The 27572-nt window shown below is 38.1% G+C and overlaps 1 protein-coding gene across 5 annotated transcripts in view; it reads left to right on the forward strand.

Annotated features, from left to right (window-relative positions):
• Positions 1 to 27572, forward strand: part of CCNB3 (cyclin B3) — an 84025-nt gene that overhangs the window by 28094 nt on the left and 28359 nt on the right. For all 5 annotated transcript variants that reach the window (XM_066249148.1, XM_066249152.1, XM_066249149.1 and 2 more), the window contains 3 exons: positions 1025 to 1156; positions 7047 to 7133; positions 15167 to 15253. In XM_066249148.1, the coding sequence (XP_066105245.1) occupies positions 1061 to 1156; positions 7047 to 7133; positions 15167 to 15253 (270 nt within the window). In that variant the 5' untranslated portion in view covers positions 1025 to 1060. The remainder of the gene's footprint in view (positions 1 to 1024; positions 1157 to 7046; positions 7134 to 15166; positions 15254 to 27572) is intronic.

Genomic DNA, 27572 nt, shown 5'->3' on the forward strand with positions numbered 1-27572 from the left:
TGAAAAATTTTTTTCTACCAGATTTATATTATAAGATTAATATAGGATTATATTTTCTCTGCTTGAGCACAGCCCTTGAATATCCTCTGGCTTATTGTGCATTTATGTGTATGCCTTCTTATGTCTTCTCTGTAGCATATTATAAATGCTGTAGTTAGGACTCCATGTCCTTTAAAGAACATTAATACTAACAGCTAGCTTTCATACTATATGACCTGTCACATTCTTTTTTTTTTTGTATTTTTCTGAAGCTGGAAACGGGGAGAGACAGTCAGACAGGCTCCTGCATGCGCCCGACCGGGATCCACCCGGCACGCCCACCAGGGGCAACGCTCGGCCCACCAGGGGGTGATGCTCTGCCCCTCCGGGGCGTCGCTCTGTTGCAACCAGAGCCACTCTAGCACCTGGGGCAGAGGCCAAGGAGCCATCCCCAGCGCCCGGGCCATCTTTGCTCCATTGGAGCCTCGGCTGTGGGAGGGGAAGAGAGAGACAGAGAGGAAGGAGAGGGGGAGGGGTGGAGACGCAAATGGGCGCTTCTCCTGTGTGCCCTGGCCGGGAATCGAACCCGGGACCTCTGCACGCCAGGCCGACGCTCTACCACTGAGCCAACTGGCCAGGACTGACCTGTCACATTCTTAATTGTTTTCATTGTAAATCACATAAGTTGTTCCCAGTGTTCCTAGGCCTAAACTAGGAGTTAGGCCATAATTTCAGTTTCCATAGAGGATGGCAGATACTGTCTGGGCTTTTTACATAGAGTATCCAATTTAAATTGAACAGTGCACTGTAGAAGTAGGTATATTTATCTGTTTTATAGATGAGATAACTTGAGTCTATGAAGTTTCAGTCACTTGCCCAAGGTTAACTGTGGTAAAATCAAAGTTTGAAACCTAAATCTGCCTAACTCAAAGTCTGTTTCCTCCTAGGGGTGCTGTAGAGAGACTGGGTTTTCTGAAGAGTCTCCAGAGAATTCTGTGATGTTTCTGGTGAATGGTGTATTAATGAGGTCCCTTTCTGATTACAGCTCTGCCTTGGATAGACACCGCTGAATCTGTAAGAGATGCCACTTCCACTGCCACTTGGAAGCTCCAAGCATGAGACTAAGAAATCTCAGTCTAGCAAAATTGTGACCAGTGATCATGACAACTCTGAAAAGGTTAGAGCAAACAATCTCTTCCAACAGTATCTAGAGTAGCCTCTTCCTGTGTTGGCTTAGTTTCTATTCTCACGCCTAAATCTTTCAGAATATGTGTGGTTTAATTGGAGACAGAGGGAAGAGGTGAGATCCCTTGTAGTTGGAGAAGACTAGCACATTAGAACTTGGGAAGAAAGTGTGACTTTTCCTTTTCTATAAATGCATGACTGAAATGAAGGCCATGCTTCACATCTTCAAAAGGAAACAACAGTCAGCCCTCATTAATGATCATATCCATACTCACTTTCTCTAATAAGATGCTCAAAGCATGTTTCCAGGACGCTGCTTGGGGAGAGTGTGAAGACTAGGCCAACAAATGTATTTTCAACGCTTTTTACTTTTATGGCTATTTAATTTGAAATTGGTCCGTTTTGACTATGCTGTTTTGATGTTGTAGGTGGTTTGACATAGTCATTCCAAACTTGGGATGTTCTTAATTCATTCATCATCATATATATTTCAATCAGAATTTTACTAACATTAATGAATTAAGTTGTTCATTGATTGAATTTTATTTTTATTTTTTTTCTATTTAGAAATTTAATTTAATGGGATGACATTGATCAATAAGAGTACATAGGTTTCAGCCTGACCAGGCAGTGGCACAGTGGATAGAGAATTGGACTGGGATGCAGAGGACCCGGGTTTGAAACCTCCAGGTTGTCAGATTGAGCATCGGCTCATCAGGCTTGAGCACAGGCCAACCAGCTTGAGTGCAGGGTAGCTGGTTTGAGTCCAAAGGTCAGTGGCTTGAAGCCCAAGGTCTCTGGCTTGAGTCCAAGTTTGCTGGGTAGAGCAAGGGGTCACTTGGTCTGCTATAGCCCCCAAGTCAAGGCACATATGAGAAAGCAATCAATGAACAACTGAGGAGCTACAATGAAGATTGATGCTTCTCATCTCTTCCATCCTGTCTATCTGTCCCTATCTGTCCCTCTCATTGTCTCTCTGTTTTTGTCACACATAGAAAGCATACATAGGTTTCAGGAAAATATTTCTATAGCATTTGAACTGTTATTGCATTGTGTGATCATCACCCAAAGTCAAATCATTTTCTGTCACACTGCATTTGTTTCTCTATAATCCCCTGGGTCTGCTCCCCTCCTCCTGGTAACCACATCACTTTTATCTATGTCCATGAGCATCAGTTCTATGTCCCACCTCTGTGTGAGATCATATAGTTCTTAGCTTTTTTCTGATTTACTTATTTTACTTAGTATAATGTTCTCAAGGTTTATCCATGCCACAAATGGAAATATCTTATCATTTCTATGGCTGAGTAGAAGTTGGAACATCCATTTCCTTGGAACATCCATTTTTTTGGATGGATGTTTCCATCCAAAGTGTATTTCAATAGAGGATTGGATAAAAAAGATGTGGTACATATGTACAATGTGTACCACTGTGAATATTGCTGTGATAAACATGCGGGTGCATTTGTCTTTGCATTCCAATGTTTTTGAGTTTTTTGATAGATACCTAGTAAGTAGATTGCTGGGTCATATTCTAGTTCTATTCTTAATTTTTGAGGAACCACCATACTTTCTTCTAAATGGCTGTACCAGTATACATTCCTACCAACAGTGAGTGAGGGTTCTTTTTTCTCTACAGCCCCTTTCCAACACTTGTTATTATCTGTCTTGTTGATAACAGCCAATCTAACAGGTGTAAGGTGGTATCTCACTGTAGTTTTGATTTGCATTTCTCTAATAGGTAGTGGAAATGGGCATCTTTTTATATATCTATATATTATTTGTATGTCTACATGAGAGAAGTGTCTGTTCAGGTCCTCTCCCCATCTTTTAATTGGATTGTTTGCTTTTGCGTTGTTTACCTTTGTGAGTTCTTTATATATTATGGATATTAATCCCATGTCAGAGCAATTGTCTGTGGATATCGAATCCCATTTGACTGGCTGCTTTTTTTGTTTTGCTATATGGTTTTTGTCTATGAAGAACCCTTTTAGTTTAATATAGTCCCATTCATTTATTTTTGAATTTACTTCCCTTGCCCTGGGGTCAACTTCATTATTTTTTTCTAATTATTTTCACTAGGATTATTTATCATGAACTAGATAAAACACTAACAGTATACTTACTTCTTAGCTTATTCACTTAGAAAATAAGTAGTTCTTCTGAGAACTTTCCGGATTATTTTTTTGTGTTAGATCTGTCCATTGTATTATGAATCCAGTTCTCTAAATTTTCATTCACTTCCTGGGTCATGTAGTTAACTGTGAATGGTGTGAAGGAGAACAGAGTAAATAAATGGTTTGATCTCAGTGTTCTGCTTGACATAACAAATCTCTGATATAAGTAGGCAAAGATTTATTTTCATTTCATTTTTAAAAATTTTATTCAGAAAATTAAGTTTAACAGGATGACATTGATCAATAAGAGTACATAAGTTTCAGGTAAACATTTCTGTAGCATTTGAACTGCTGATTATGTTGTATACCCATCACCGAAAGTCAAATCATTTTCCATCACCTTTTATTTTTCTCTCTTTACTCCCTTCACCTCCCCTGTCCCCTTCCTTTGGTAACCACTTCAGTTTTATCTCTGTCCGTGAGTCTCAGTTTTATATCCCACATCTGCGTGAAATCATAAAGTTCTTAGCTTTTTCTGATTTATTTATTTCACTCAGTATAATGTACTCAAGGTGCATCTATGTTGTTAATGGCACTATGCCATCATTTCTTATGGCTGAGTAGTTTTCCATGGCATATATGTACCACATCTTTATCCAATCTTCTATCGAGGGCCACTTTGGTTGTTTCTATGTCTTGGCCACTGTGCATAATGCTGTGATGAACATAGGGTGCATGTGTCTTAATGTATCAATGTTTTCAAATTTGGGGGGTAGATACCCATTACAGGAACTGCTGGGACATATAGTAGTTCTATTCTTAATTTTTTGAGGAACCATCATACCTTCTTCCATAATGATAGTCCTAATTTGCCTTTCCACCAGCAGTGAATGAGGGTTCCCTTTTCTCCACAGCCTCTCCAACACTTGTTATTACCTGTCTTGTTGATAATAGCCAAGCTAACAGGTGTGAGGTGATATCTCATTGTAGTTTTGATTTGCATTCCTCAAATAGCCAGTGAAGATGAGTATCTTCTTATATATCTCTTAACCATTTATATGTCCTCTAGGAAGAAGTGACTGTTCAGGTCCTCTCCACATTTTTTAATTGGATTGTTTACATGATTATGCTGAGCTTTGTATATTTTTTATATATTTTTGATATTAACCCCATATTGGAACTCTTTTTTGCAAATGTCATCTCCCATTTAGTTGGCTGCCGATATGTTTTGTTGTCAGTTTCTTTTGCTGTGCAGAAGCTTCTTAGTTTGATATAGTCCCATTCATTTTTTGTTGTCTTGATTTCCCTTTCCTTTGGGGTAACATTCATGTATTGTTCTCTATGACCAGGGTCCATGAGCTGAGGACCTATATTTTTTTCTATGTAATTTATAGTTTCAGGTATTATATTACTTAGGTCTTTGATCCATTTTGAATTAAGTTTTGTGTAGGTTGACAAACTGTAGTAAAGTTTCATTCTTTTACATGTGGCTTTCCAGTTTTCTTAGCACAATGTTATTTTTGTTTTTTAAAGGATAATTAGGAGACCTTCATCAAATAAAAACTGCTATGGAGTAGAAAAGACTTGTAGTGTGATTGAACCTAGCTTTTACCCCCATAGATGAACTTAGTAATTTGGGAGTGGAGTAAGGCATGCACAGATAAACAATGTCTAGAAAGAAAGCCCCGTCCCTTCCTCCAAAATATTAACCTCTCCTTCCTTTAATCATTCTTCCATTGTATATAATAATAGGTAGGGATAAGTATGGATTTACCAAATTCTTATTTTGATTAAAAAATTATTGAATTTAAAGAGAGAGAGAGAGAGAGAAGCATGTATTTGTTGTTACGCTTGTTTATACATTTGTTGGTTGATTTTTGTATGTGCCCCGAGCAGAGATCAAACACACAACCTTGGTATATTTAGAAAATGCTCTAATCAACTGAGCTACCTAGCCAGGGCACAAATTCCTTTCTTAAAATACAAATTTTTCTTGTGAGGTTTAAAATAGTATTGGACTATATACTTTAAAAATATTACTTCTAATTGAAAATGGATCAAAGGCCTAAATATAAGATCAGAAACAATAAATTACATAGAAGACAACATAGGTACTAAACATATGGACCTTGGCCATAGAGAACAATTTATGAATTTGACCCCAAAGCCAAGGGAAGTAAAGGCTTCCCTCCAAAAATGAATGAGACTATAGTAAACGAAAAGTCTTCTGTACAGCAGAAGAATCTGAAAATAAAACAAAAAGGTATCCAAACAAATAGAGAATATTCACAAACAGATCTGATAACGGTTTAATATCCAAAACATATAAAGAACTCCCAAAGTTCAGCAACAGTTTGATTGGATCATTTAACTATTTGCATTTAAAGTAATCGTTGATGGATATGTATTTATTAACATTTTATTCATATTTTTTACTTCCTTCCTTCCTTCCTCTCTTCCTTCCTCCCTTCCTCCCATCCTCCCTTCCTTCTTTTCTCTCTTCTCCCCTTCCTCCCTTCCTTCCCTTTCTTACCTTTTTTCCCTTCCTTCCCTTCCTTTCTCTCTCCGGTCTTCTCTCTTTTCCTTTCCTCCTTTCCTTTCTATTCCTTTTTTTCTTTTCCTTTCCTTTCTCTTTTTTCCTCTCCATTCATCTCCTTTCCTTCCTTTATTGCTCTCTTTTTTGTGAGAGAAAAAGAGATAGTGAGATAGACTCCCATATACACCCTGACTGGGTCCACCCGGCAACCACTGTCTGGGGCTGATGCTCAAATCAACAGAGGTATTTTTAGTGCCTGAGGCTAATTCACTCAGACAAACCAAGCTATCCTGAGTCTCCAGCGCTGACCTTCAAATCAATCGAAACACTGGATGCTGGAGAGGAAGAGGGCAAGAAGGGGGAGAGAAGCAGGATTGGGGGGGGGAAGGGAGTGAGGCTGGGGGAGAAGCAGATGGTTGCTTCTCCTGTGTGTCCTGACTGGGAATTGAACCCAGGATGTCCATCTGCTGGTACTCTATCCACTGGGTCAACCAGCCAGGGCCACATTTTTCTTCTTCTTAAAGAAAGCTCTTTAAAATTTGTTGTAATACTGGTTTGGTGTTGATGAACTTATTTATTTATTTATTTAGTATATAGACTTTTTTTAAACATGTATTTTCTTATTTATTCCTCAATTAATTTAGGCTATCATTACAATTTTACTGACAAGAAAATTGAGTCTGTGAAATTAAGTGACTTGTCCAAGGCCAGCAGCTAGTAAAGAGCTGTATCCTGGACCAGTATCTAGGCCTGTGTGTTATTGCCGTATTGTGAATTTCTTAAATCATTTAATTAATATAAGGGACTATTAAATATTTGTAAAATTATTGATCTGTTTTGCCCGAGAGCATGCATATTAAAGGAATGACTGGGAGTTGCTGCAAATTAGTGGTGGTTGTTAATCTTGGTTAGTTTAACCAAAAATATGAGAGATGTATGAGGAGAAGTAACTTTACCCAGCCATTTTGCTCATTCTACGAGTTACACTGTAGGTCATCTTGCCTCCTCTCAGCCTTGTCCCCATCATCAATGATAACCTCCTTCAGAAACTGTCTATGCTGCAGTTAAGTGTCAAAATTTCCTTTTCTCATAGTTTATCGGGGTTTATTATATGCATCCTCAGTTGTTTGGAGATTCTGGAGTTTCTTACGGAGCCCCAAAGATGACCAAAGTCCCTGAGAAAGACTGTCCCAATGAGATGTTTTCATTTACCTCTTTTACTTTTGTAGAGAGAGGAGAATTACCAAGCAAGGACATCTCCATCTTCACCTCAGGGACCACTCAAGAAGAGATCAGCGTTGGATGATCTCACCAATGTGAGTAGGCTAGTCCAGACTTCAGCTGTGATGTTGCATAAGGTTTAGACAACCTCTTCTTTGAGGGAACTTTCCAGCTAACAAAACTCTGACCCTCTCTGGAATGTTGAGAACTGATTTTATTTGGAATCAGTGACCCAATTGCAGAGACTGCAGGGACTCTTCTGCTAGCACATACATTTGGATTAATTGGTGGAGCAGCGAATAGAAAGATTACTAGGTATGAAATTTTAGATAAATATGAGAACTATGGGATCTTGCATTAAGACAAAGTCCAGCCTGACCAGGTGGTGGTACAGTGGATAGAGCATTGGACTGGGATGCGGAAGGACCCAGGTTTGAGACCCCGATGTCGCCAGCTTGAGCACGGACTCATCTGGCTTGAGCAAAAAAAAAGGTCACCAGCTTGGACCCAAGGTTGCTGGTTCGAGCAAGAGGTCACTTGGTCTGCTGTAGCCCCCCAGTCAAGGCACATAAGAGAAAGCAATCAACAAACAACTGAGGAGCTGCAATGAAGAATTGATGCTTCTCATCTCTTCCATCCTGTCTATCTGTCCCTATCTGTCCCTCTCTTTGTTTCTCTGTTTCTGTCACACATAGAAAGCATACATAGGTTTCAGGAAAATATTTCCATAGCATTTGAACTGTTATTGCATTGTGTGATCATCACCCAAAGTCAAATCATTTTCTTTTTTTTTAATAAATTTTTATTAATGGTAATGGGATGACATTAATAAATCAGGGTATATATATCAAAGAAAACATGTCTAGTTTATTTTGTCATTAAATTATGTTGCGTACCCCTCGCCCAAAGTCAGATTGTCCTCCGCCACCCTCTATCTAGTTCTCTGTGCCCCTCCCCCTCCCCCTAAATCTCTCCCTCCCTCCCTCCCATGTCCTCCCTCCCCCCACCCGTGGTAATTTTCTGTCACACTGCATTTGTTTCTCTATAATCCCCTGGGTCTGCTCGCCTCCTCCTGGTAACCACGTCACTTTTATCTATGTCCATGAGCATCAGTTTTATGTCCCACCTCTGTGTGAGATCATATAGTTCTTAGCTTTTTTTCTGATTTACTTATTTTACTTAGTATAATGTTCTCAAGGTTTATCCATGCCACAAATGGAAATATCTTATCATTTCTATGGCTGAGTAGTAGTCGGAACATCCATTTCCTTGGAACATCCATTTTTTTGGATGGATGTTTCCATCCAAAGTGTATTTCTTTTTTTTTTTTTTTTTTTTTTTAATAAATTTTTATTAATGGTAATGGGATGACATTAATAAATCAGGGTACATATATTCAAAGAAAACATGTCTAGGTTATTTTGTCATCAAATTATGTTGCAAACCCCTCGCCCAAAGTCAGATTGTCCTCCGTCACCCTCTATCTAGTTCTCCGTGCCCCTCCCCCTCCCCCTAACTCTCTCCCTCCCTTCCTCCCATGTCCTCCCTCCCCCTCCACCCTTGGTAACCACCACACTCTTGTCCATGACTCTTAGTCTCATTTTTATGTTCCACCAATGTATGGAATCATGTATTTCTTGTTTTTTTCTGATTTGCTTATTTCACTCCTTATAATGTTATCAAGATCCCACCATTTTGCTGTAAATGATCTGATGTCATCATTTCTTATGGCTGAGTAGTATTCCATAGTGTATATGTGCCACATCTTCTTTATCCAGTCTTCTATTGAAGGGCTTTTTGGTTGTTTTCATGTCTTGGCCACTGTGAACACTGCTGCAATGAACATGGGGCTACATGTGTCTTCACGTATCAATGTTTCTGAGGTTTTGGGGTATATACCCAGTAGAGGGATTGCTGGGTCATAAGGTAGTTCTATTTGCAGTTTTTTGAGGAACCACCATACTTTCCTCCATAATGGTTGTACTACTTTACAGTCCCACCAACAGTGAATGAGGGTTCCTTTTTCTCCACAGCCTCTCCAACATTTGCTATTACCCGTCTTGTTGATAATAGCTAATCTAACAGGAGTGAGGTGGTATCTCATTGTAGTTTTGATTTGCATTTCTCTAATAACTAATGAAGCTGAGCATCTTTTCATATATCTGTTGGCCATTTGTATCTCTTCCTGGGAGAAGTGTCTGTTCATGTCCTCTTCCCATTTTTTTATTGGATTGCTTGTTTGTTTGTTGTTGAGTTTTATGAGTTCTTTGTAAATTTTGGATATTAGGCCCTTATCTGAGCTGTCGTTTGAAAATATCAGTTCCCATATAGTTGGCTGTCTGTTTATTTTGATATCAGTTTCTCTTGCTGAGCAAAAACTTTTAATTCTGATGTAGTCCCATTCATTTATCTTTGCCTTCACTTCTCTTGCCATTGGAGTCAAGTTCATAAAATGTTCTTTAAAACCCAGGTCCATGATTTTAGTACCTATGTCTTCTTCTATGTACTTTATTGTTTCAGGTCTTATATTTAGGTCTTTGATCCATTTTGAATTAATTTTAGTACACGGGGACAGGCTGTAGTCGAGTTTCATTCTTTTGCATGTGGCTTTCCAGTTTTCCCAACACCATTTGTTGAAGAGGCTTTCTTTTCTCCATTGTGTGTTGTTGGCCCCTTTATCAAAGATTATTTGACCATATATATGTGGTTTTATTTCTGGGCTTTCTATTCTGTTCCATTGGTCTGAGTGTCTATTTTTCTGCCAATACCATGCTGTTTTAATTATCGTGGCCCTATAATATAGTTTAAAGTCAGGTATTGTAATGCCCCCAGCTTCATTCTTTTTCCTTAGGATTGTTTTGGCTATTCGGGGTTTTTTATAGTTCCATATAAATCTGATGATTTTTTGTTCCATTTCTTTAAAAAATCTCATAGGGATTTTGATGGGAATTGCTGATGATATGATCCTATACATCGAAAACCCGAAGGACTCCACAAAAAGATTATTAGAAACAATAAACCAATATAGTAAGGTCGCAGGATACAAAATTAACATACAAAAGTCCATAGCCTTTCTATATGCCAACAATGAAATATTAGAAAACGAACTCAAAAAAATAATCCCCTTCACGATTGCAACAAAAAAAATAAAATACCTAGGAATAAACATAACAAAGAACGTAAAGGACCTATATAATGAAAATTACAAAGCATTGTTAAGGGAAATCGAAAAAGATACAATGAGATGGAAAAATATTCCTTGTTCGTGGATAGGAAGAATAAATATAATCAAAATGGCCATATTACCCAAAGCAATATACAAAGTGTATTTCAATAGAGGATTGGATAAAAAAGATGTGGTACATATATACAATGTGTACCACTGTGAATATTGCTGTGATAAACATGCGGGTGCATTTGTCTTTGCATTCCAATGTTTTTGAGTTTTTTGATAGATACCTAATAAGGAGATTGCTGGGTCATATTCTAGTTCTATTCTTAATTTTTGAGGAACCACCATACTTTCTTCTTAATGGCTGTACCAGTATACATTCCTACCAACAGTGAGTGAGGGTTCTTTTTTCTCCACAGCCTTTCCAACACTTGTTATTACCTGTCTTGTTGATAACAGCCAATCTAACAGGCATAAGGTGGTATCTCACTGTAGTATTGATTTGCATTCCTCTAATAGGTAGTGGAAATGAACATCTTTTTATATATCTATATATTATTTGTATGTCTACATGAGAGAAGTGTCTGTTCAGGTCCTCTCCCCATCTTTTAATTGGATTGTTTGCTTTTTCGTTGTTTAGCTTTGTGAGTTCTTTATATATTATGGATATTAATCCCATGTCAGAGCAATTGTCTGTGGATATCAAATCCCTTTTGGCTGGCTGCTTTTTTTGTTTTGGTATATGGTTTTTTGCTATGAAGAACCCTTTTAGTTTAATATAGTCCCATTCATTTATTTTTGAATTTACTTCTCTTGCCCTGGGGTCAACTTCATTATTTTTTTCTAATTATTTTCACTAGGATTATTTATCATGAACTAGATAAAACACTAACAGTATACTTACTTCTTAGCTTATTCACTTAGAAAATAAGTAGTTCTTCTGAGATCTTTCCGGATTATTTTGTTGTGTTAGATCAGTATATTGTATTATGAGTCCAATTCTCTAAATTTTCATTCACTTCCTGTGTCATATAGTTAACTGTGAATGGTGTGAAGGAGAACAGAGTAAATAAATGGTTTGATCTCAGTGTTCTGCTTCACATAACAGATCTCTGCTATAAGTAGGCGAAGATTTATTTTCATTTCATTTTTAAAAATTTTATTCAGAAAATTAAGTTTAACAGGATGACATTGATCAATAAGAGTACATAAGTTTCAGGTAAACATTTCTGTAGCATTTGAACAGTTGATTATGTTGTATGTTTTTTGTGGGTTTTTTTTAAGGTTTTTATTTTATTTTATTTATTCATTTTAGAGAGGAGAGAGAAGGGAGTGAGAGAGAGACAGAGAGGGAGAGAGAGAGGAGACAGAGACAGAGAGAGAAGGTGGGGAGGAGCTGGAAGCATCAACTCCCATATGTGCCTTGACCAGGCAAGCCCAAGGTTTCGAACCGGCGACCTCAGCATTTCCAGGTCGATGCTTTATCCACTGCGCCACCACAGGTCAGGCAACAGTTGATTATGTAGTATACCCGTCACCAAAAATCAAATCATTTTCCATCACCTTTTATTTTTCTGTCTTTACTCCCTTCACCTCCCCTGTCCCCTTCCTTTGGTAACCACTTCAGTTTTATCTATGTCCGTGAGTCTCAGTTTTATATCCCACATCTGCGTGAAATCATAAAGTTCTTAGCCTTTTCTGATTTATTTATTTCACTCAGCATAATGTTCTCAAGGTGCATCTATGTTGTTAATGGCACTATGCCATCATTTCTTATGGCTGAGTAGTGTTCCATGGCATATATGTACCACATCTTTATCCAATCTTCTATCGAGGGCCACTTTGGTTGTTTCTATGTCTTGGCCACTGTGCATAATGCTGTGATGAACATGGGGAGCATGTGTTTTAATGTATCAATGTTTTCAAATTTGGGGGGTAGATACCCATTAGAGGGACTGCTGGGACATATAGTAGTTCTAGTCTTAATTTTTTGAGGAACCATCATACCTTCTTCCATAATGATAGTCCTAATTTGCCTTTCCACCAGCAGTGAATGAGGGTTCCCTTTTCTCCACAGCCTCTCCTACACTTGTTATTACCTGTCTTGTTGATAATAGCCAAGGTAACAGGTGTGAGGTGATATCTCATTGTAGTTTTGATTTGCATTCCTCAAATAGCTAGTGAAGATGAGTACCTTCTTATATATCTGTTAGCAATTTGTATGTTTTCTAGGAAGAAGTGACTGTTCAGGTCCTCTCCACATTTTTTAATTGTATTGTTTACATGATTATGCTGAGTTTTGTATATTTTTTATATATTTTTGATATTAACCCCATATTGGAACTGTTTTTTTGCAAATATCATCTCCCATTTAGTTGGCTGCCTATTTGTTTTGTTGTCAGTTTCTTTTGCTGTGCAGAAGCTTCTTAGTTTGATATAGTCTCATTCATTTTTTTTTGTCTTGATTTCCCTTTCCTTTGGGGTAACATTCATGAATTGTTCTCTAAGACCAGGGTCCATGAGCTGAGAACCTATATTTTTTTCTATGTAATTTATAGTTTCAGGTATTATATTATTTAGTTCTTTGATCCATTTTGAATTAAGTTTTGTGCAGGGTGACAAACTGTAGTCAAGTTTCATTCTTTTACATGTGGCATTCCAGTTTTCCTAGCACAATTTTATTTTCGTTTTTTAAAGGATAATTAGGAGACCTTCACCAAATAAAAACTGCTATGGAGTAGAAAAGACTTGTAGTGTGATTGAACGTAGCTTTTACCCCCATATATGATCTTAGTAATTTGGGAGTGGAGTAAGGCATGCACAGATAAACAATGTCTAGAAAGAAAGCCCCCTCCCTTCCTCCAAAATATTCACCTCTCCTCCCTTTAATCATTCTTCCATTGTATATAATAACAGGTAGGGATAAGTATGGATTTACCAAATTCTTATTTTGATTAAAAAATTATTGAATTTAAAGAGAGAAAGAGAGAGAGAGAGAGAGAGAGAGAGAGAGAGAGAGAGAAGCATGTATTTGTTGTTATGCTTGTTTATACATTCGTTGGTTGATTTTTGTATGTGCCCCGAGCAGAGATCAAACCCACAACCTTGGTGTATTTAGAAAATGCTCTAATGAACTGAGCTACCTGGCCAGGGCACAAATTCCTTTCTTAAAATACGAATTTTTCTTGTGAGGTTTAAAATAGTATTGTGAGGTATAAAAATATTATTTCTAATTGAGAATGGATCAAAGTCCTAAATATAAGATCAAAAACAGTAAATTACATAGAAGACAACATAGGTACTAAACATATGGACCTTGGCCATAGAGAACAATTTATGAATTTGACCCCAAAGCCAAGGGAAGTAAAGGCTTCCCCCCAAAAATGAATGAGACTATAGTAAACTAAAAGTCTTTTGTACAGCAAAAGAAACTGAAAATAAAACAAAAACGTATCCAAACAAATAGGAGATATTCACAAACAGATCTGATAAGGGTTTAATATCCAAAATATTGTATATAAAGAACTCCAAAGTTCAGCAACAGTTTGATTGGATCATTTAACTATTTGCATTTAAAGTAATCGTTGATGGATATGTATTTATTAACAGTTTATCCATATTTTTTCCTTCCTTCCTTCCTTCCTTCCTTCCTTCCTTCCTTCCTTCCTTCCTTCCTTCCTTCCTTCCTTCCTCTATTCCTTCCTTCCCCCTTCCTTCTTTTCTCTCTTCCCCCCCTCCTCCCTTCCTTCTTCTCCTTCCCTTCCTTTCTCCCTCCCCTCTTCTCTCTCTTGCTTTCCTCCTTTCCTTTTTTTCTTTTCCTTTCCTTTCTCTTTTTTCCTCTACATTCATCTCCTTTCCTTCCTTTATTTCTCTCTCTCTTGTGAGAAAAAAAGAGATAGTGAGATAGACTCCTGTATACACCCTGACTGGGATCCACCCGGCAACCGCTGTCTGGGGTTGATGCTCAAATCAACCGAGATATTTTTAGTGCGTGAGGCTAATTCACTCACACAAACCAAGCTATCCTGAGTCTCCAGGGCTAACCCTCAAATCAATCAAACCACTGGCTGCTGTAGAGGAAGAGGGCAAGAACGGGGAGAGAAGCAGGCTGGGGGGGGAAGGGAGTGAGGCAGGGGAGAGAAGCAGATGGTTGCTTCTCCTGTGTGTCCTGACTGGGAATTGAACCCAGGAAGTCCATCTGCTGGCACTCTATCCACAGGGCCAACCAGCCAGGGCCACATTTTTCTTCTTCTTAAAGGAGGCCCTTTAACATTTGTTGTAATACTGGTTTGGTGTTTCTGAACTTATTTATTTATTTAGTATATAGACTTTTTTTACATGTATTTTCTTATTTGATCCACAATTAAGTTAGGCATCATTACAATTTTACTGACAAGAAAATTGAGTATGTGAAATTAAGTGACTTGTCCAAGGCCAACAGCTAGTAAAGAGCTGTATCCTGGACCAGTATCTAGGCATGTGTGTTATTGCAGTATTGGGGATGTCTCAAATCAATTAATTAATATGAGAGACTATTAAATATTTGTAAAATTATTGAACTGTTTTGCCCAAGAGCACTCATGTTAAAGGAATGACTGGGAGTTGCTGCAAATTAGTGGTGGTTGTTAATCTTGGTTAGTTTAACCAAAAATATGAGAGATGTACGAGGAGAAGTAACTTTACCCAGCCATTTTGCTCATTCTACGAGTTACACTGTAGGTCATCTTGCCTCCTCTCAGCCTTGTCCCCATCATCAATGATAACCTCCTTCAGAAACTGTCTATGCTGCAGTTAAGTGTCAAAATTTCCTTTTCTCATAGTTTATCGGGGTTTATTATATGCATCCTCAGTTGTTTGGAGATTCTGGAGTTTCTTACGGAGCCCCAAAGATGACCAAAGTCCCTGAGAAAGACTGTTTCAATGAGGTGTTTTCATTTACCTCTTTTACTTTTGTAGAGAGAGGAGAATTACCAAGCAAGGACATCTCCATCTTCACCTCAGGGACCACTCAAGAAGAGATCAGCGTTGGATGATCTCACCAATGTGAGTAGGCTAGTCCAGACTTCAGCTGTGATGTTGCATAAGGTTTAGACAACCTCTTCTTTGAGGGAACTTTCCAGCTAACAAAACTCTGACCCTCTCTGGAATGTTGAGAACTGATTTTATTTGGAATCAGTGACCCAATTGCAGAGACTGCAGGGACTCTTCTGCTAGCACATACATTTGGATTAATTGGTGGAACTCTCTTTAAGCAGCGAATAGAAAGATTACTAGGTATGAAATTTCAGATAAATATGAGAACTATGGGATCTTGCATTAAGACAAAGTCCAGCCTGACCAGGTGGTGGTACAGTGGATAGAGCGTTGGACTGGGATGCGGAAGGACCCAGGTTTGAGACCCCGAGGTCGCCAGCTTGAGCACGGACTCATCGGGCTTGAGCAAAAAAAAGCTCACCAGCTTGGATCCAAGGTTGCTGGTTCGAGCAAGGGGTCACTTGGTCTGCTGTAGCCCCCCAGTCAAGGCACATAAGAGAAAGCAATCAACAAACAACTGAGGAGCTGCAATGAAGAATTGATGCTTCTCATCTCTTCCATCCTGTCTATCTGTCTCTATCTGTCCCTCTCTTTGTCTCTCTGTTTCTATCACACATAGAAAGCATACATAGGTTTCAGGAAAATATTTCTATAGCATTTGAACTGTTATTGCATTGTGTGATCATCACCCAAAGTCAAATCATTTTCTGTCACACTGCATTTGTTTCTCTATAATCCCCTGGGTCTGCTCCCCTCCTCCTGGTAACCACGTCACTTTTATCTATGTCCATGAGCATCAGTTTTATGTCCCACCTCTGTGTGAGATCATATAGTTCTTAGATTTTTTCTGATTTAATTATTTTACTTAGTATAATGTTCTCAAGGTTTATCCATGCCACAAATGGAAATATCTTATCATTTCTATGGCTGAGTAGTAGTCGGAACATCCATTTCCTTGGAACATCCATTTTTTTGGATGGATGTTTCCATCCAAAGTGTATTTCAATAGAGGATTGGATAGAAAAGATGTGGTACATATATACAATGTGTACCACTGTGAATATTGCTGTGATGAACATGCGGGTGCATTTGTCTTTGCATTCCAATGTTTTTGAGTTTTTTGATAGATACCTAGTAAGGAGATTGCTGGGTCATATTCTAGTTCTATTCTTAATTTTTGAGGAACCACCATACTTTCTTCTTAATGGCTGTACCAGTATACATTCCTACCAACAGTGAGTGAGGGTTCTTTTTTCTCCACAGCCTTAGTTCTTAGTTTTTTCTGATTTACTTATTTTACTCCGTATAATGTTATCAAGGTCCATCCATGTTATTGTAAATGATCCGATGTCATCAGTTCTTATGGCTGAGTAGTTATTCCATAGTATATATGTACCAAAACTTTTTAATCCACTTGTCCTCTGACGGACACTTGGGCTGTTTCCAGATCTTCGCTATTGTGAACAATGCTGCCACAAACATGGGGGTGCATTTTTCCTTTTGGAGCTGATCTATGGTGTTCTTGGGGTATATTCCTAAAAGTGGGATAGCTGGGTCAAAAGGCAGTTCTATTTTCAGTTTTTTGAGGAATCTCCATACTGTTTTCCACAGTGGCTGCACCAGTCTGCATTCCCACCAGCATATACCGTGCTCATGGTTAGGAAGAATAAACATCATTAAAATGTCTATATTACCCAAAGCAATCTATAAATTCAATCCAATACCAATTAAAATACCAGTGACATACTTCAAAGATATAGATCACATATTCCAAAAAATTATATGGAACCAAAAAAGAACACGAATAGCCTCAGGAATCTTAAAAAAGAAGAATAAAGTGGGAGGTATCACACCTCCTGATATCAAGTTATCCTACAAGGCCATTGTACTCAAAAGAGCCTGGTACTGGCATAAGAACAGGCATATAGATCAATGGAACAGAACAGAGAACCCAGAAATAAACCCACAGCTCTATGGACAACTGATATTTGACAAAGGAAGTAAGGAAATACAATGGAGTAAAGACAGCCTCTTTAACAAATGGTGTTGGGAAAATTGGACAGCTACCTGCAAAAAAATGAAACTAGATTACCAGCTTACACCACTCACAAAAATAAACTCAAAATGGATAAAAGACTTAAATGTAGGCCGTGAAACCATAAGCATCTTAGAAGAAAACATAGGCAGTAAGCTCTCCGACATCTCTTGTAACAATATATTTGCTGATTTATCTCCACGGGGAAGTGAAATAAAAGACAGTATAAACAAATGGGACTATATCGAACTAAAAAGCTTTTACACAGCTAAGGACAATAAGAACAGAATAAAAAGACAAACACAATGGGAGAACATATTTGACAATACGTCTGATAAGGGGTTAATCACCAAAATTTATAAAGAACTTGTAAATCTCAACACCAGGAAGACAAACAATCCAATCAAAAAATGGGAAAAAGAAATGAATAGACACTTCTCCAAAGAGGACATACAGATGGCCAATAAGCATATGAAAAAATGCTCCACATCACTAATCATTAGAGAAATGCAAATTAAAACCACAATGAGATATCACCTCACACCAGCCAGAATGGCGCTCATCAACAAAACAACACAGAATAAGTGCTGGCGAGGATGTGGAGAAAAGGAAACACTCCTGCACTGCTGATGGATTGTTTTTTTGAGCTCGTTTTCTAATTTTCATTGTTGGTATATAAGAAGGCAATGGACTTTTGTATATTAATTTTGTATCCTGTGACCTTACTGTATTGGCTTATTGTTTCTAGTAGTCTTTTTGTAGAGTCTTTGGGGTTTTAGATGTGCAGGATCATATCATTTGCAAAAAGTGAAACCTTTACTTCTTCTTTCCCAATATGAATGCGTTTTATTTCTTTCTCTTGTCTGATTGCTCTGGCTAGAACTTCCAGCACTATGTTGAATAAGAGTGGAAAGAGTGGACAACCTTGTCTTGTTCTTGATTTTAGGGGAAAAGTCCTCAGTTTTATGCCATTTAATATGATCTTAGCTGATGGTTTATTGTAGGTGGCTTTTATTATGTTGAGATATTTTCCTTCTATACCCATTTTGTTAAGTGTTTTAAACATAAAATGATGTTGTATTTTATCGAATGCCTTTTCTGCATCTACTGATAAGATCATGTGGTTTTTGTTCTTTGTTTTGTTGATATGGTGTATTACGTTAACCGTTTTACGTATGTTGAACCATCCTTGTGATTCTGAGATGAATCCCACTTGATCATGATGAATTATTTATTATTATTATTATTATTATTATTATTATTATTTTAAATTTATTTTAGAGAGGAGAGGGAGAGACAGAGGAGAGACAGAAGGGGGGGAGGAGCTGGAAGCATCAACTCCCATATGTGCCTTGACCAGGGAAGGCCAGGGTTTTGAACCGGCGACCTCAGCATTTCCAGGTCAACGCTTTATCCACTGCGCCACCACAGGTCTGAATTATTTTTTAAATGTGTTGTATTCAATTTGTGAGTATTTTGTTTAGTATTTTAGCATCTGTATTCATTAGAGATATTAGTCTGTAGTTTTCTTTTTTTGTGTTGTCCTTCCCAGGTTTTGGTATGAGGGTTTATGTTGCCCTCATAAAATGTGTTTGGCAGTATTGCTTCTTCTTCAATTTTTTGGAAGACTTTGAGTAGAATAGGAACCAAGTCTTCTTTGAATGTTTGATAGAATTCACTATTATAGCCATCTGGCCCTGGACTTTTATTTTTGGGGAGGTTTTTAATAGTTGTTTCTATTTCCTCCCTGCTTATGGGTCTGTTTAGGCTTTCTGCTTCTTCCTGTCTCAGTCTAGGAAGATTGTATTGTTCTAGGAATTTATCCATTTCTTCTATATTGTTAAATTTGGTGGCATATAATTTTTCATAGTATTCTACAATAATTCTTTGTATATCTATGATATCTGTGGTGATTTCTCCTCTTTCATTTTGGATTTTGTTTATATGAGTCCTTTCTCTTTTTTCCTTGATGAGTCTTGCCAAGGGTTTGTTAATTTTGTTGATCTTTTCAAAGAACCAGTTCCTTGTTTTATTAATTTTTTCTATAGTTTTTCTGTTCTTTATTTCTGCTCTGATTGTTATCATTTCTTCTGCTGGTTTTGGGTTGTCTTTGTTCCTCTTTTTTTAGTTTTTTAAGATGTGAAGTTAAGTGGTTTACTTGGGCTCTCTCTTGTTTGTTCATATAGGCCTGTAGTGATATTAACTTCTCTGTTATTACTGCTTTTGCTGCATCCCAGAGATTCTGATATGTCGTATTGTTATTTTCTTTTGCCTGTATGTATCTTTTGATCTCTGTGCTTATTTCTTCTTTGACCCACTCATTTTTTAACTTTTTTTTTTTGCATTTTTCTGAAGCTGGAAACAGGGAGATACAGTCAGACAGACTCCCACATGCGCCCGACCGGGATCCACCCGGCACGCCCACCATGGGCGACGCTCTGTCCACCAGGGGGCGATGCTCTGCTTATCCTGGGCATCGCCATGTTGCGACCCTCCTGGGTGTCGCCATGTTGCGACCAGAGCCACTCTAGCGCCTGGGGCAGAGGCCACAGAGCCATCCCCAGCGCCTGGGCCATCTTTGCTCCAATGGAGCCTTGGCTGCGGGAGGGGAAGAGAGAGACAGAGAGGAAGGTGCGGCGGAGGGGTGGAGAAGCAAATGGGCGCTTCTCCTATGTGCCCTGGCCGGGAATCGAACCCGGGTCCTCCGCACGCTAGGCCGACGCTCTACCGCTGAGCCAACCGGCCAGGGCTGACCCACTCATTTTTAAAAAGTATGTTGTTTACTTTTCACATTTTTGTGGGTTTGTTTATGTCTTTTTTTGCAATTGAATTCTAGTTTCAAGGCTTTATGATCAGAAAATATGCTTGGTATAATTTCAATCTTTCTGAATTTGTTGATGTTATTTTTGTAGCCCAACATATGGTCAGTTCTTGAGAATGTTCCATGTACACTAGAGAAAAATGTATACTCTGGCATTTTGGGATGAAATGTCCTATAGATGTCTATGATATCCAATTGTTTAGTTTTTCATTTAAGGCCCATATTTCTTTATTGATTTTTCTATTTGGATGAACGATCTATAACCATCAGCAGTGTATTGAGGTCTCCAAGTATGATTGTATTTTTGTCAGTTTTTGTTTTTAGGTCAGTCAGTAGCTGTCTTATATATTTTGGTGCTCCTTGGTTTGGTGCATATATATTAAAAAGTGTTATGTCTTCTTGATTCAGTGTCCCCTTTATCATTATGAAATGACCGTTTTTGTCTCTGATTACCTTTGCTGTCTTGTAGTCAGCATTATTAGATATGAGTATTGCTACACTTGCTTTTTTATGGATATTATTTGCTTGGAGTATTGTTTTCCAACCTTTCACTTTGAATTTGTTTTTATCCTTGTAGCTTAGATGTGTTTCTTGTAGGCAGCATACAGTTGGATTTTCTTTTTTAATTCATTCTGCTACTCTGTGTCATTTTATTTGGTGAGTTCAATCCATTTTCGTTTAGTGTAATTATTGATATTTGAGGGATTCCTGTTACCATTTTATATATTGCTTTCTAATAGTTTTGTGTCTTGTTTGGTTCTTCTCTTTTATTTTTCTATCATTTGTTTTTGTTTGGTTGTAATCCATACTTCTTGTCTCTGTTACTTCTTTTTTCAAGCCATGTACTTCTGTGTTGGTTTTTTAGGGGTGGTTACCATATAAGTAATGGAAAGCATACATATCATGTTCATTATAGTTCATTATCTCATGAGTGCTTCTGCACTCCATCCTCCTTTGCTACTGTTAATCTTTGTCCTTGCCCACTTTTAGTTTCTTTGTCACAGATTAATCTTTTTTTTATTGTGATCTGATAGAGCTTTTACTTGTAGTTTTGTTTTGTTTTTTTCTTTTTGTCTGATCAGAAAACCCCCTTTAGTATTTCCTGAAGTGGGGGTTTTCTGGTAATAAATTCCCTCATCTTTTCTGTATCAGTGAATGTTTTTATTTCTCCTTCATATTTGAAGGATAGCTTTGATGGGTATAGTATTCTTGGCTGAAAGTTTCTCTCTTTCAGAACTTTAAATATTGGGGTCTATTCTCTTCTAGCTTGTAGAGTTTCTGCTGAGAAGTCTGTTGATAATCTAATGGCCTTCCTTTATATGTGGTATTCTTCTTTTCCCTGGCTGCCTTGAGAATTTTTTCTTTGTCATTGGTTTGTGCCAATTTCATTGTGATGTGCCTTGGAGTAGGTTTTTTAGGGTTAAGATAACTTGGTGTTCTGTTTGCTTCTTGAATTCAAGGCTTTAGTTCTTTCCACAGGCTTGGGAAGTTCTCTTCTATTATTTTTTGAATATGTTCTCCATTTTCTCTCCTCCTTCTGATATACCCATTATTCTTATGTTGCTCTTTATGATGGAGTCAGACAATTCCTGTAGGGCTATCTCATTATTTTAAATTTGTGAGTCTCTCTCCTCTTCTCTCTGTAGTACCTCTAGTTGCCTGTCTTCTATGTCACTAATTCTCTCCTCTATCTGGTCTGTTCTATTGGCTAAGCTTGTTACCTCGTTTTTCAGTTCATGAATTGAGTTTTTCATCTCTGTTTGATTCGTTTTCATAGTTTCAATTTCCTTGGTGAAGTATTCTTTCTGTTCATTGAATTGTTTTATGAGTTCCCTAAATTGCCTTTCTGTGCTTTCTTGTATATCCCTGAGTATTTTTAGGACTTCAATTTTAAATTCTCTGTCATTTAACTCCAAGACTTCTAAGCTATTGAATTTTTTTTCTATAGATTTTTTTCTCATCTGTCTGAGCTACATCACTGTCTTTTGTATCCATGATGTTAGATTTTTTCTTTAATGGCATTTGAGAGTGGTATTGTTAATAACACAAATAAGAGTTGATAAAAAAATTTTTTTTGAAAAAATACAGTGAAAAACTGAAAATTCTGTTGTGCTAAGTGGAACAAAAATATGCAGAATGGAGAGTCTTGGTTGGGGGGGAGTGACAAAGAATCAAAAAATGAGGCAAGAACCCACAAATTGCCACAAGGAAAAAATGTGGATCAAGAATAAAATGATTTGTTTGTAAATGATAGTTGAATGAGAGTAATAGTGTAAGAGAAAAGGAAAAAAAGGAAAAGATATAAAAAATACAACGAAAAATGAAAATTCTAGTGTATTAAGTTGCACAAAAACTATGGAATGGAGAGCTAGAGTTGGGGGAAATGCTAAAGAGATAAAGAGCAAAGTAAAAAGCACACAAAATGCCACAAAGAAAAAATTTGAATCCAGAAGAAAATAATTTGTTTGTGGGTGAGATTCTAATAAGAGAAAAAGTTAAAAGAAGAGAGAGAGAAAAAAATTAAGTTGTTAAGTTTTTTGGAATGTAACACTCATATAAAAAAAATAAAGAATGGAAAATGTAACATCTGTGGGTAATAATGTTCAAAATGAAAAGAAAAGAATAAAATGGAAAGAGGATAAAATGACCAAGGTGGGAGGGAAAAAAAAGATAAAAAATGGAAAAAGTTATAAAGACTGTGGATTTTTCCTGGTTTTGAGAAGTTTTCTTCTTCCTTTTTCTTTCTTCTCTTTTTGGCTGATGGCGCTGTACCCCAGGTTCTGCCCCTATGGCACTCTTAGGCAGAGATTTGCTATTGTGTCGCTATGGTGATGACATAAACTAGGCCTCAGTCCTGTTGGGAGGTGGGGTTTGTTAGCGTTTGCAGGCTCTGACAATGGGAGAGTCCATTTTCCCAGAGCCTCTCCTCAAATCTCTCCTTCCTGAACCAGCAGCCTGGGACCCAGCTGTGAAGTTGCTCCAGCCACTGCCTGGAGAGCAAGAGGCTCTAACAGCTGCCAAATCCCCCCTCTGTCCCCACTCAATGCAGGGTTCTGGGTAAGGCTTTGCAAGCCAGAGCTGCCAGCATAATCAGGCAGGGCTGGGAGCTGATTACCTTTCAGGTGTCTTTCTATGAGCCTCTAGGCATGTCTAGTATGCCTCAGCACTCTGCAGGTCTGCTCTCCAAAGGCTGTCTGCAAGCTGCCTGCACCCCCTCCCCCCACTATTTCTGCAGTTCTCTTTCCCAAGAGTGTGCTTTGTTAGCTTATATGGCTAGTGGAGGTGCCATGCCCAGATAGGTCTAGGTGTAGGGAAGCCGGCTTTTGTGCACTTCCTGCACGCTGTTGTTTGGGAAGCTGGGATTATTCAGAAACTCTGGTCACAGCCCACACAGAGGGTCACTACTGACAGTCTCTGACCCAGCCCCACCATCTGGGAATGCGGGCACCCATGCCTGAAGCGCCAGGTGGATCCATTCGCATACTGCCTGCGCTTGCCAATTGGGATACCGGGAGTAAACAAGGCAACTGCTCTCTCACCTCTGCCAGGGTGTGCCGGTGGCGTTAGCTCTACGTGGACTGAACCATGGGCACACTCTCTCCTCAACTTGAACGTCTCTTCCCCAGCCCAGCTTTTTCTGCACCTCTAGCCCTTACTTTCTCTCAGTTCCAAGTGAAAGCAGCCCTTGCTCAGGTCAGTGAGGAAAGCAGAATACTCCATTCTCAGTCTCATTTCCTTCAGAGTGGTTTATATATATATATATATTCAGCCACCTTTATGCCCAATAGTTTGATGTATGTGTATTTCAGATGCTCCAGAGATTGTTTTTCTGTCTCTAGTTGTTGAATTGTTGAAGTTTCAGGGAGAGGTATCGGGAGCACTCCTCACAGTGCCGTTTCTCTGACATCACGGCGAGTCCCAATTTTATATCCCACCTGTGTGTGAAATTATACAGTTCATAGCTTTCTCTGATTTACTTATTTCACTCAATATAATGTTCTCAAGTTCCATCTATGTTGTAGTAAATGTCAGTATGTCACCATTTCTTATGGCTGAGTAGTATTCCATTGTATATATATGTACCACATTTTCTTTATCCAATCTTCTATGGAAGGACAGTTTGGTTGATTACATGTTGTGGCCATTGTGAATAGTGCTGTGATGAATATGGGTTGCATGTGTCTTTACATATCAATGTTTTCAAATTCTGTGGGTACTCAGTAGACAGATTGATTGCTGGGTCATATAGTAGTTCTATTCTTAGTTTTTTGAGAAGCCACCATACTTCCTTCCATAATGGTTGTATTCATTTGCATTCCCACAAGCAGTGAATGGGGGTTCACTTTTCTTCATAGCCTCTCCAACATTTGTTATTACCTGTCTTGTTGATAATAGCCAACATCTAAGAGGTGTGAGGTGGTATCTTGTTGTAGTTTTTATTTGCATTTCTTGAATAGCTAGTGAAGATGAGCATCTTCTCATATATCTGTTGGCCATTTATATGTCCTCTTGGGAGAAGTGTCTGTTCAGGTCCTCTCCCCACTTTTATTTTCTTTCTTTTTATTTATTTATTTATTTTTTTTGGGGGGGGGTATTTTTCTGAAATGAGAAGAAGGGAAGCAGAAAGACAGACTCCCACATGAGCCCAACTGTGATCCACCTGGCAAGCCCACTAGGGGGTGATGCTCTGCCCATCTTTGGCATTGCTCCATTGCAACCAGAGCCATTCTAGTGCCTGAGGCGGAGGCCATGGAGCCATACTCAGCACCTGGGCCAAGTTTGCTCCAATGGAGCCTTGGCTGTGGGAGGGGAAGAGAGAGATAGAGAAAAAGGAGAGGGGGAAGGGTAGAGAAGCAGATGGACACTTCTCCTGTGTTCCCTGGCTGGGAATCAAACCCAGGGCTTTCACACACCTGACAGACGCTCTACCATTGAGCCAACTGGCCACAGTTTCTCCATTTTTTCATTAGATCGATTGCTTGTTTGTTGCTGAACTTGTAAATTCTTGATATATGTTGGATATTAATGCCTTATCAGAGCTGTTTGCAAATATCATCTCCTATTTAGTTGACTGCCTATTTATTTTGTTGTCAGTTTCTTTTGCTGTGCAGAAGCTTTTTAGTTTGATATAGTTCATTCATTTATTGTTGCCTTTACTTCCCTTGCCTTTGTGGTCAAACTCATACATTGTTCTCTACTGACAAGTTCCATGAGGCTAGTACCTATGTCTTCTTCTATCTTGAATTAATTTTTGTTCAGGGTGACAAACTAGTCAAGTTTCATTCTTTTACATGTTACATTCAAACTTTCCCAGCGCCATTTACCAAAGAAGCTTTCTTTTCCCCATTGTGTTTTTTCTTTTGGCCCCTTTGTCATAGGTTATTTGTCCATATATATGTAGTCTTATTTCTGAGATGTTGATTGTGTTCCATTGATCTGTATGTCTGTTGTTTTGCCAATACCATGCTGTTTTGATGATCATGGCTGTATAGTATAACTTGAAGTCAGGTAGTGTGATACCTCGTTTCATTCTTTTCCCTCAGGATTGTTTTGGCTATTTGGGGGTGTTTTTTTTTGGTTCCATACAAACCTGGTGATTTTTTTGTTTGATTTCTTTAAAAAATGACATTGGAATTTTGATGGGGGTTGTATTAAATCTGTATATTGCTTTGGGTAATATGGCCATTTTAATTTTGTTGATTCTTATGATCTATGAACATGAAATATTTTTCCATTTTATTGTGTCTTTTTAAATTTCTTTCAATAATATTTTGTAGTTTTCAGTATATAGGTCCTTCACATTCTTTGTTAAGTTTATTCCTAGGTATTTTATTATTTTGTTGCAATTGTAAAAGGAGTTGTTTTTTTTAGCTCATTTTCAAAGTTTTGTTGTTGGTGTATAAGAAAGCAGTAGACTTTTATATATTGATTTCGTATCCTGTAACTTTATTGATTTATTGTTTCTGATAGCTTTCTGTTGGAGTTTTGGGAGTTTTCTATAATGAGAATAATGTCACCTTCAAAAAGTGATGTCTTTACTTCTTTCCTGATTTGAATGCCTTTTATTTCTTTCTCTTGCCTTATTGCTCTGGCTAAATCTTCCAAAACTATGTTTAATAAGAGTGAGAGAGTGTGCAGCCTTGTCTTGTTCCTGAATTTAGAGGAAAAACCTTCATTTTTTCACTATTTAGTTTGACATTGGCTGATGGTTTGTCATATATGGCCTTTATTATGATATGTTGAGATACTTTCCTCCAATTCTGATTTTAATGATAGTGTTTTAAATATAAAGGGATGTTGTATCTTATTGAATGCCTTTTCTTCATCTATTGATAGAATCATATGATTTTTGTCCTTTGTTTTGTTGATGTGGTGTGTTACATTGATCAATTTCTCAATTTCTGTATGTTGAACCATTCTTGTGCTACTGGAATGAATCCCACTTGATTGTGATGTATTTTATATATATATATATATATATATATATTTGTATTTTTCTGAAGCTGGGAACGGGGAGAGACAGTCAGACAGACTCCCGCTTGTGCCGGACCAGGATCCACCTGGCACGCCCACCAGGGGCAATGCTCTGCCCACCAGGGGGCGATGCTCTGCCCCTCCAGGGCGTCGCTCTGCCGTGACCAGAGCCACTCTAGCGCCTGGGGCAGAGGCCAAGGAGCCATCCCCAGCGCCCGGGCCATCTTTGCTCCAATGGAGCCTTGGCTGTGGGAGGGGAAGAGAGAGACAGAGAGGAAGGAGGGGGGGTGGAGAAGCAAATGGGCGCTTCTCCTATGTGCCCTGGCCGGGAATCAAACCCGGGTCCCCCGCACGCCAGGCCGACGCTCTACCGCTGAGCCAACCGGCCAGGGCCATGATGTATTATTTTTTAATGTGTTGTTGTATTCGATTTTTTAATATTTTGTTTAGGATTATTGCAACTGTATTCATTAGAAATATTGGTCTGTAGTTTTCTTTTCTCTATGCTGTCCTTGACAGCCTTTGCTATCAGGGTTATGTTGATCTCGTAAAATGTGTCAGGGAGTATTTATTCTTCTTGTATTTTTTGGAAGACTTTTGAGAAGGATAGGTACCAAATCTTTGAATGTTTGGTTGTATTCACCATTTTAATCATCTGGTCCTGGCCTTTTGTTTTTTTGAGAGATTTTTGATAGTTGTTTCTATATCTTCTCTGCTTATAGGTCTGTTTAGGTTTTCTACTTCTTTATGACCCCGTATAGGAAGATTACATAGTTCTAGGAATTTATCTATTTTCTCTAAGTTGTTGAATTTGGTGGCATATAATCTTTCATAGCATTTTTCTAGGACCTTTGTATAGCTATGATATTTGTTCATTTCTCCTCTTTCATTTCGGATTTTATTGTCTATATAAGTCCTTCTTTTTTCCTTAGTGAGTCTAGCCAGGTATTAGTCAAATTTATTGATCTTTTCAAATAATCAGTGCTTTGTTATATTAG

Source organism: Saccopteryx bilineata, chromosome X, assembly GCF_036850765.1.
Source record: "Saccopteryx bilineata isolate mSacBil1 chromosome X, mSacBil1_pri_phased_curated, whole genome shotgun sequence".
In the NCBI taxonomy this organism is placed as follows: Eukaryota; Metazoa; Chordata; class Mammalia; order Chiroptera; family Emballonuridae; genus Saccopteryx; species Saccopteryx bilineata.